General features: G+C 32.3%; 1 protein-coding gene across 3 annotated transcripts in view; it reads right to left on the bottom strand.

The window, feature by feature from the left end:
• Positions 1–322: 322 nt before the first annotated feature.
• The window catches only part of LOC106460437, a 39211-nt gene continuing 28307 nt past the window's right edge, over positions 323–11226 (bottom strand). The window contains exons 2-6 of one of the 3 annotated variants that reach the window (XM_013920132.2): positions 9342–10073; positions 7222–9090; positions 4634–4780; positions 3737–3864; positions 323–1595 (exon numbers count right to left, since the gene is read on the bottom strand). In XM_013920132.2, the coding sequence (XP_013775586.1) occupies positions 1389–1595; positions 3737–3864; positions 4634–4780; positions 7222–9090; positions 9342–10041 (3051 nt within the window). In that variant the 5' untranslated portion in view covers positions 10042–10073 and the 3' untranslated portion in view covers positions 323–1388. The remainder of the gene's footprint in view (positions 1596–3736; positions 3865–4633; positions 4781–7221; positions 9091–9341; positions 10074–11226) is intronic. The other 2 variants (XM_022387150.1, XM_022387151.1) reach the window with 2 other exon arrangements.

Below are 11226 nucleotides of genomic sequence, written 5' to 3'. Positions count from 1 at the left end.
TTTGTCACGAGATCATTTAACAGTAAAATATATTTTTGAGTTCGAATGGAATATTTTCACGTCGTAAAAGAAGAGTTTAACTGTGCGCGATTTCTTCCAATTACCACAGAGATGAACGCTTTAAACAGGCCACGTGTAATGCAACAAAAATGAACCTAGACGGAATATTTTCACATCGAGAGTATTACAACATCAGAGAATAATCTTTTCCTTGTTGCTGTTGCTGTTATTTTGTTTATTTGTTTCAACATATTGGAATAAAGGCTTAGTTCTGCTAATGACTCAAATCTTTCAATTAAAATAAAAACAAAACGAGATTCAGTTTTGAATAGTTCATCATTTTCTTTTTATTATCAGTTATCTTGTTGTTTTCGATACAGAAACACATCTTGTTATTTTTACCATACTAACAAACTGGTAATTTTAACCTGACACTTGACACTAGTTTCACGACAAGGCTAAGCTTCCGTAGTTACTGTGACGGTTGACAGTACACTGAACGTCAAAAATACAACTATATTAACACAGGAATTATCACAATATTGCGCTTTTGTCTTAATTTTTGTTGTTGTTGTTTTATGTACCTTTCTGATCAAAATAAAGATTTCGACATGTTTAGGTTTTTAATTATTACTTTTCGTTTCATAAATATTTTGTTTATATTTATACACCTCTCCTGTATGTATTTTTTACACCGCTTATAAAAATAATTTGGTTTCAGTATTAGTCTATAAAGCAATGACCTGTTGCAGAAAGCGAAACGTTTTGTATATGTTGAACGAAACAGTGTATTTGTGTATGTTCAAACCAAATGGTTTTTATTAAGCATAACTGCCATTCGCGTTTTTATTTTCTCTGAAATTGGAACTGGGTGACTTCAGAATCGATAACTGAAGGATTTTCCCTGCAGTTTGAATTCTGCTATTATGCACAAAATACTGAATTTTCAATGCTTATCAGATGTATATTTTTTATTTGAACATGTGTGATGTAACAGCTGAGGATTCATCAGAAAAATCAAGTAACTTGGTTGTAAAAAAACAAACAATAAATATGTTATTAAGCTGATTTTTTTTCGAACTGTTCAACAGATTAGTATGTACTTGTTCCCTCACCACATCTTCTTTAAGTACAAAGAATAGTTTTCACTTTGTCTTAAGCATATTAAAATAACATAAATTGTTTTGTCGGGCGAGACCACTGATGAAAACATTATACTACACACTCATAAGCAAGCAAGTTTTAAAAAGTACAATTTGTAAAATGTAAGAGATTGCAAAAATTATACAAACACCATTGCTTTCAAAAACCTATATTTACTGATGCAACGAACAAATATTTAAACAAGGACAACATCCTGTATTTTTTAAAGGCTTGGCTGATGGCAGTTAAGCTGTAAGCAGGAAGTCTTCGATGCAACTTTCTTTGTGGCAAATAGCGGGAACCACTCTTTTGAAAAACACTCGTTGTTGCCTTAAAGGTACCAACATAGCGCGAGCTAAAGTGTTGCATGGTACATCATCTTGACACAGAGTGGCGCTTTCCTTCAAAAATCCAACATCACAGTTGTCGGAGCTGAGACCGAAGGCTTCTCCCTACAGAAAAAGTAATAAAAAAAGAATAGTTTAAAACCGAGTTTTCTAAAAAAGTGCGTTGCTAGGTAAAACACGATTTTTAATCTGGATAACAGTCTAGAATTTGTTGTCGTGAAAGAGTGATTAAACTTAAGTTTCTTCGTAAACCGTTCGTAGACTAACAGCTTTATTCAGCGCCCTTTTTTTTTTATTGATAGTCGTCTCCAAGTTTAATTTAAATGTTGCTACGCCTGCTTATGGCACTGAAGAGGAAAAAAATATCTACCTCTCCATAGTAAAAATAACCTTCCAATTAATACAGCGTGAAAGTAACTTACAAAGTAATCCAAACAATTGAAGTTTCACTAAAACTAATCAAAGGAGGAAATATTTTCGATTATTAAAAGTTAATTGAATTCGTAAACTTTATTCATTCTTCTAATGAGTGCAAAAAAAAAGCTTCTGTTTCGAGGCATAACACGTTAGTTTGGCAAATTAAAAATTCACTATTCTAATCGATATACAGCAAAAAGGAAAAGTATATTGTTGTATCCATATTTCAATGTTTTAATTTAGATGTTTACCAGAGGAAGCAAGGTGTTAAAATTGAGAAAGCTCATGAATATTAAGAATCGAGAAGCTTCAGGAAGTATGTAGAAACAAGAGTACGATATAAATATGAATAATCAGTTAATTAGACTTTAATGAGTATTGGTTGCGTTAGTTCTGTGAATCAGTTTTGTGAGCAGTTAATAATTAATGAGTTATTGAGTATTCCATGGGTGATTCGGTTCAGTGTTAGTTGTGAAAGTTATCGCTTCTATTAGCAAATAAATTCTGTAAGTAAGTTCATTTTGTAAGTTATGTGTAGGTAAAAATTAGTATCGCAGCTTCTATTGAAACATTGTTTCTGAACTTGTCCTACAACTTGTGAGAAAGTGAACGTAGCGTTTAGCAAATGTTATTGGAGAAAAAAAAATCGTTATATTTAGGTGGATTGAACTTGACATTATTTTTTTACCAAAATTCTTTTAAACCCAAATAGCCTGCCCACCGATAGAACATGTTACAACAACATAAATAAGTAAGTTAACACCGTTAAACGTACTTCTTCATTACAGACCATGAGAACATATATAAGCGGAAAAATGAATATTTTGAAGTTTGATCCTAGATTAACAGCAGTTGCTGATTATAAAGGTATTTTTACTTCAATAATGTAACGATTATTAGGCATTTGTAGCAGAATAAAATTACCAAATATTTCACATTATAAAGCATTTGTAGCAGAATAAAATTACCAAATATTTCACATTATAAAGCATTTGTAGCAGAATAAAATTACCAAATATTTCACATTATTAAGCATTTGTAGCAGAATAAAATTACCAAATAATTCACATTATAAAGCATTTGTAGCAGAATAAAATTACCAAATATTTCACATTATTAAGCATTTGTAGCAGAATAAAATTACCAAATATTTCACATTATTAAGCATTTGTAGCAGAATAAAATTACCAAATATTTCACATTATAAAGCATAGATTTTAAATTACGTAATAAAATATTTGTAGTTTAATATTTCAGAATTATAATTAATCAATTTTAACTGTGGTCTTAGCCTGGGACAACCCCAAAAATAATTGAATATTTTGAGAAAAATTATGGACAAAATTGGGTATAAAACTGAAATTTAAAAATTATTTGATTTGTTAGCATTTATCTAAATTCAATGAATAATTAAATCAAGGCTACTATACTGATACTGTTCCTTGGTTAATTATTCTTTGAAATCATGTACCAAAGTAAGTTTTATATTGCCAATATATTTTTCCATTATTTGGTTAAACGCTGCTTGTACGTGTAAAAACTTCATATTTAGATGAGTCAACTCTCACAAGATCTTCATTAAGCTACGGATGACATAGTTCAATCTTTGAAAGAGAGATTTAAAATATTTTTAAAAAAGCAAAACGCTTAATATTATAGCCTTTTTACTATTTTTCTTAAAATTAAAACTAAGAGCGGAAGGAAAGAAGGGCAAAGAAATATTTTTTGAAGAATATGGTTGAAAATTGCACAACATATGATTCTCAGCAGTGATTACCTTATTAGTCTTATTTAAGTTTCTTGAAAATGACCAAATGATAAGTACTTACACATTTATAACAAATTTCGAGCCAACTACATGCACGTTCCAGTGATCGATCAATAGGTATCGTCGGAAAGACATCTTCAAGGAAAGAGCAGCCACTGGTCAGCAGATCTAGAGGAGGACATTGGTCATCTGCAAATATGGTTATTTTTTGTAAACATATTAATCAAAGTAGTTACATGTTAAATATAAGGTACCAGCTTTTCAGTTTTTAGCGTACAGCGTGATATTCTCTCTAATAAAAATGTTTTTTTTTTCTCTTGGTTTTAATTTATCGAAATGCTCTCTGATTCCGAAGTAGTCGATAAATCTTCAGCTATCGGATAATTTATTGCTTTATAAATGTCAGTTAATCTTATCCATTGAAAAAAGGAAAATCTGACATGAAGAACCTGAGTAACTCTTGTATCTCAGCTAATCTGCAGTTACTGAATGATTCCTTTGTTTGTACTGCCATTTAAAATATTAATTTAAACAACCCAAAGAAAGTGGGAGAGCTAGGAGTACAATGAAAAGTGTTCACATAGTACAATAAGTGAATTGTTTAAGAACGCGATTAATGATAATTTGGGTTAGGATAGACCAAGAAAATTAAAAACACTTCAAAATGTTATTTATTTAATATTACTTTAGGCGTTTATATAAAAAAAAAATGTTTAATTTGAATTCACTGCAACACGTAGGTGAAGACTGTGTTGATCTTATTAATCACATTCAAAAAATACAGATTTACTACCTTTCCCCAACACACACACTGTTCTTCCTTTAAAACTTAGTTTTTAGGTAATGTAATCTTTTATTGTAAGCTGACAGTTAAAAAAAAAGATTATGCGAAATATGAAGATGTTATTTATAACATTTAATAATGAAAAAAAAAAGGTCAGTTGTAATCTCTGCTTACCTTCATTGCGTTCATCTGATGATGTTGTTTTACTATCAAGAAGGCTTTGGTAGAAACTTTCATTTAAAGCAGCATTTAAGCTTAAGTCTTCTTCATTTCGTTTGTCTGCACTTTGTATGTCATCTGCTTCTTCTGTTTCTCCGTTTTCTGGTTTAAAATGTTATTATTTGTCTTTTGTTTTATCTTTGAGTGTTTGTATATATTTTAAGCAAATAGTAACCAGTTTGGCAAATAGAAAAACATGGTGGTTTAGTGTATATTTTACAATTTGTCCAGGCTTTTATAAGATGCCTACATACAAAGTTGACATTTAGTAAAAGCCGAGTGTTGGTGTAAGTAAATAGCATAAAGCTTTTGTTTGTTTGTTTTTAGCGCAAAGATAGACAATGTACTATCTGCACTCTGTCCACAGCAGAAAATCGAACCCCCGAATTTTGCGTTTTAAGTCTACAAACATAAATTTCATCCATTGGGCATTAGCATAAATCTAAAGTGATCATTGTTTAAAAATCATTATTTTTTACTTGTCTATGGTCTGAAAATCGTTATCTTAATAAACTTAGAGAACATACATAGACAAGTAAAATGTTTACACGGAGAAGTAACAGATTTCTCAAACACAAAATTACTTCTGAAAATAAGGTTATTGTTTTCTACGACAATTTACATAAATTGGAGTTTAGTGATAATTGCAAATTATGAATCCAATTAATTACGTAAAAAAACAAATTAAAGAGTATAAACAAATGTGAGATATTGTGTATATTAGTCGAGGTTTCTTCACAATATTGCATACACAGACAAAATGCCAAACCCGTGTACAGGCATTTAGTAAATGCTCAGGCCAATTATAAAATACAGAATAAATTACTGCGTTTTATTTTTTGCCAAAGCATTTAGTATTTGCCTGAAATTATTATTCTCCTGCAAAATATGCATTAAAATAAACCTGAATTTGTTATATATACCGTTCTTAAAGTAAGATATTAGTACTTACATGTAGTACGAAAATATGGTGTGAATCATCTCAAAAGTAATTAATATTAACTTCCAACATAACTGAAAATGAACCTGGCGACGAGTATAACTACTTAAATATACTTTTCTGACGTTCTTACTTATCAGGCAGACGATAGCACTGCCTATGTAGGGATGGCTCGATTGTTCATCGAGATGGTATTTTGAATATCCGCACATTAGGTCATCAGAATTTTATAGTATTACAAAGATTAGAATGCATTGTTTCATCAGTTAGATACTCTCGTTCTTAACGATATTACGTCCGTAAAATAAAGACCGACTTGATTTTAATAAGATATGATACCGAATAAAATAAGGAGATATGGGCTAATGGGCTAGGTGAGAGACCCCCTAAGGTTCAGGTATAGTCATTATAATATAGTACCCGTAATCAGAAGGAGGGCAACCAATTAGCAACACCCCCACCTATACGTGTACTTGTAGACAAATAGCGGAACTTACTGTTGAACTTATAACGCTCTCACAGCTGATAGCGTGGTCAGCGGTATATCGCGGCTCGAATATTGTACCTTCTGATATGCAATCAGGCATGCTAACCATTGGGTTACGTCTGGCCTGACAACTGGATGAAGATCAGTGAAAAATATTATAATTTACTTCAAGTAGCTCAAATATGTAAAACCGAAATGCTTCGTCTCAGACTACGCCTCACTATTAAATGCACACTCATATATTTCGATGTATGAGCCATCAACCATTGTTTCAGATATTTATCGACCTTTCAGTTTCAAGTTCTCAGATATTAAATAAGGGCATAATTTTACCTTCTAAAGAGGCCAAGCTGCTTTTGTTGTTGAATTTTCAGCAGAAACTTATGCACAATAAAAACAATTATTAAATAGTCAGACCTTCAGTGCATGATAAAAATCAAAAGCTGGATTTTCCAAGTTCTTCACTCCATTACCTGTAGACAGAGCACACGTTGAAATCAATACTTAACTAATTTATAGACGTTATTTTTGTATTTGCTCTCTGTTACTTTTGCGCCATCCAGAAAAAGTAGCTACATATATAATTAACTCAAAATACAATAACAGTAACTTTTAAAGTAGGCAGGTTCTTATTTTAATAAATTAAAACATTTTGACCCATAGTGTCGAGGCATCATCAGGTCAGAGTTATATGATGATAACTCAATACTGTGAGTCAAAATAGCATTAAAATCAGATTAAAATCAGAACTTGTCTGATGTAAAAGTTGTTGTTATTGTATTTGAATTAATTATTCAGTTCAGTAGGTTCCTCGTTAAATATTAATTATATGTGTCTTCTCTGAATAACTACTTTTATTTTGTTATTTTCAGAAGTTAATACGACGTGTAATGTAATCACGAGCACGTGATTTCTTTTGATAACTTAATTATGAATTCCAAAACACGTTTCTGAGTCATTAATAATTTTCTCTTTCTCGAAACACTAAGATTGAAACCGCCTAATCTGTAATTTAGATGTGTTGCGTTGATGATAAAGTGCACCATTATTAAAACGAACACTTGAATGAGTTACATTAAACCAGGATGAAATTAAATAGAACAAAGTATATTTTACCTCTCAGAATATTGAAGTATGAAGAAATTCTTCGTGATTTATTGTCAGTAGATGGATCGCTTTCTTCAGAAATATCCTGTTCTTCCATCTGACCCAAAGTACTCTCAAGGTGATTTAAAGCACGTCTTATTTCATCTAGGTCTTTAGCAGCTCTGATTCTGTGAATGGCTTTCGTCAGATCAGATCTACTTCCTTCAGCAGGATTTCTCTGTATCATGTCTATAGCGTCGTTCAGCATACTTTGCTCGATGTCTTTGATTTTATTCTCAGCGAGAGTAAATTGGAATGTCTCTTCGGAATCTGGGTTGTCGATATTGTTCATTTCATCTTTTTGGCCATTACTTTCATCTTCTTTGCTTTCTTTCATGTTCTTACTTGTCCGCTGCTGATCACTCTGTTTGTTTTCTTCGAACATTTTGGGGGTCTGTGTCTTTTTACTGTTTTGTATGTTATCAGTCTCTTCGGTAACACTCCTTCGAAAGTTGTCTTCCAAATCATGAGAAATTATGGGGACCCAATCTTCACTACGTTTTCTCTTCATAGTATTGAGTGCCTGTGCCATAGTTTTTATGTACTCCTTTCTGAGCCATTTTTCAAAATCCACCCCTTTATTGGAGCCTGGTAGGTCTTCATCAGATTTGTCCTGAGAACTGTTTTGTTCATCTGACAAGCTTCTTGTTTCTATATCGTCAGTGTCATTATTCCTTGATTTGTAATTCCCTAAAATTTGTTTTTCCGTTTCTTCTTGTCTCTTCTGAACTCGGTTTCTTTCTTCTTCATCCTTAAGTATGTTTTTGAGCTCCCCTAACATATTTTCTTCTTTATTATCGTTTCGACCATTAAAATGTTCTTCTCTTTTCTTCAAAGCTAAACGTTTTTCTTCAGAGAGAAAGGGTAGTCTATTTTCCTTGTCTAAGAAATCTCCTTCCTCATAATTTCTTTCAGATGAATAAAACCCAGGAACATGAAACACTCTGCGCTGATCATCGAAGATATCTTGCAATGTTCTTCGCTTCCCTAGTTCTTGAAGATTTTGTAAGGAATCATCCATAAATTTATCAGGAATCTCCACAGTTTTCCTTTTCTTTTGGCTCATCATCCCAAGTGGGTAAATATCGTTGATATCTTTGACTGGTTTTAAATCTTTGCTTTTCTTTAAGTCACTTGGATTTTCATATAACATAATCTCCTCTTTGGGCATATCTCGAAAATGATTATACTTTTGGGGCTTACTTGTCTTAGTGTCTAAAAGAAGTCCTGTATATTTCATTAACTCAGGAAAATCATCATTTCCTACATTCTTCAATCCAGACAAAACCATGCTCCTGTAGTTATCCTGAAGACCGTCTTGGAGATCAGATGGAACAATTTCCTCTTCCAGAAGACCTAGCGAGTCAGCAATGTTAGTTTTTTTCTTTCTTGACATAGCCATGAGTCTATGCTGTTCCTGGAGATCAGCTAATTCAAAGTCTGATGGAACTCGTTTTTTGACGTTAAAATTCGGCAGGTCTTCAATTTCCATTTTGTTCTTTCCTGGCATAGCCATATCGTTGTAGTAGTTTTGAAAGTCATATGAGGGTACTCGTATTTTATTAGGTTTAGACGATTCGTCGGATCTGATTTTATTTTTTCGTGGCATGGGTTTAGTCATAACTCCATAGTTGTCTTTTGAGCTACTACTTTGAAACCTTGGAATCAAGTCCTGTTCTATCTGGAAAACAGGGTAATATTTGTCTTCGTCATTCTTCTCGTTTCTCTCAAGATCGAATCTATTGTCGTGAAGGTTATCCTCGTCATCTGGAAACTTTACACCTTCTACTGGGAAGCGATGTTTAAAATGAGATAATTCTTGAAAATCATCCGAAGCATCTGATTTACCAGAAAAATGATATGAAATTAATAGAAGTAAATTATGTTTTATAGTAAGTCTAACCCTATTAGATCTAACGATTTTTCAATATTCATAAATTGCAAATAATGAAATAGAAACTTGTGATTATTCACTCTTATCACCTTAAACAAACTTCTAAATACGTCATAAAGTACGAGAACGAAATAAGCCTGTCAAATTGCATTAGAAATATAGCTAAGGATTATGTTAGTTTAAAAACATAACTTACCTTTGTTAATGATGGTATCGAGATACTCAACTGCCATCTCATCATCTCTGGATAAAGGAAACGTGTCCAACTGTAATACATCTGTAGGTTCATCTAAGTTCTCCACAGAATAGTCCTCGGAATAAGGAACGAAATATCTTCTTTTTTTCAAATTTCGTTTTCTTAAATCGTTTAAACGTGATTCGGATCGTTTCCATTTTCTGTCGTAACCAGAACCAATATGATTATTCATAGCTGGTAACATCTTACCCATGTCAAAAGTTTTGTAGTTATCTTGTCTCTTCTTAGCATCGTTGATTCTGTAAGGCGCGTTATAAACATCGATAGACATTTCATCTCGAGTTGCCCTCTTTAGATTTTTCTCCATTTCCTTCGCAACCCACATAATCTTCTTGTCCATCGCGGATGAGTCGAAAGAAACGTCTTCCGGTTCGTTAATCTCTCCACTTTTCTGGGTTTGATAATAGGATAGTTCTTCTCCTCTCTTTATTTCCGATAGCTCTTTGTTAGGAATGTCAAAATAATATGGAGGAACGGGTCCATCTTCAAATTGTCGTCGGCGTCTCTTTACACTTTCTAGAGCATTTCGAAGAGTATCCTGATCATCAGAAAGATTTAACAAGCGGAAGTCATCTAACGATAATCCCGGGACGAAATGAGCGAATCCTTGAAGAACGAATAGGATGATGAGCTGTCTCATCTTGAAAAGTACGTTAGTTACCTGCGTATGATCTGTAAGAAGTATAGTACAAAAATATTATGAATCCAACTGGTAGGTAGTTTATTCCATAAAAAACAATAAATGAAAATAGAAAATGCATAAATATTAAATACGTAAAATCAACTAAGAATTTGTCAACACCATTTGTGATATCACCAAATGATCTACAATTATTTATCTCGTGTTATAGTACTTAGATATAATTGGAAAGGGGAAGGTAATATAAAAAAAAGACTTGAAATGGGACACAAGAGATTCTAGTCTTAAAATAGTTCCATTTTGCTAGCACGTCATTAGAACAGTCACAAAAGATCCAATAGATTGGAAATAAATGAAATACTGTCTTTTCTGAAGAGTCATCAAAGAGAAGACGCTTTACAATAAATACTTAGTGGCACACGATGGTTTTAGGGACAAAAGAAAGGTTAACATAGTTGTTTTTTCTGACAGCAAGGGTCATTACCAGAACAAATCAGATGAATATTTTTTTATTGAAACAAGCAATGAAACAAGGTTGCAGTTATAAATAATAATAAAAAAATATCTTTTTTTTTTCAAAATAAATCACATTTTCTTGTTTTGTGCTTCGATATCCGCTAACAAACCTTTGGAAGTTTAAGCACTGGCGCTCATTAACTCGCTATAAATATATTTAAAATGAGATCTTAAAAAAAGTATGTGTGTTTATTTTATTTTTTCATTAAAAGAATTAATATTATTTTCCATATACTTATTAACTGCGATTTTTTTGATGAACACAAAAAACTTAATCACCCGGAAAGAAAGTTATTTCTATATTCTATGCATCACTAGAAACTGATGATCTCAACAAGGGATAACAGGGGAATATTATGTTCCTCATAAAAAAGGGGGGATATTTCTATTTATTTTCAATCTCAACAAGGGGAAACAGGGGAACATTAAGTTCCTCCAAGGGGTAACAGGGGAATCTAAAAAGGGGGGATATTTCTATTTATTTTCAATCTCAGCAAGGGGTAACAGGGGAACATTAAGTTCCTCATCAAAAAAGGGGAGATATTTCTATTTATTTTCAATCTCAACAGGGGAAACAGGGGAACATTAAGTTCCTCATCAAAAAAGGGGAGATATTTCTATTTATTTTCAATCTCAACAGGGGAAACAGGGGAACATTAAGTTCCTCAT

The sequence above is a fragment of the Limulus polyphemus genome, unplaced genomic scaffold (genome assembly GCF_000517525.1).
Source record: "Limulus polyphemus unplaced genomic scaffold, Limulus_polyphemus-2.1.2 Scaffold769, whole genome shotgun sequence".
Taxonomy (NCBI): Eukaryota; Metazoa; Arthropoda; class Merostomata; order Xiphosura; family Limulidae; genus Limulus; species Limulus polyphemus.
Note: the sequence above shows the minus strand (reverse complement) of the source record. Positions and strands in the feature narration are given on the sequence as shown.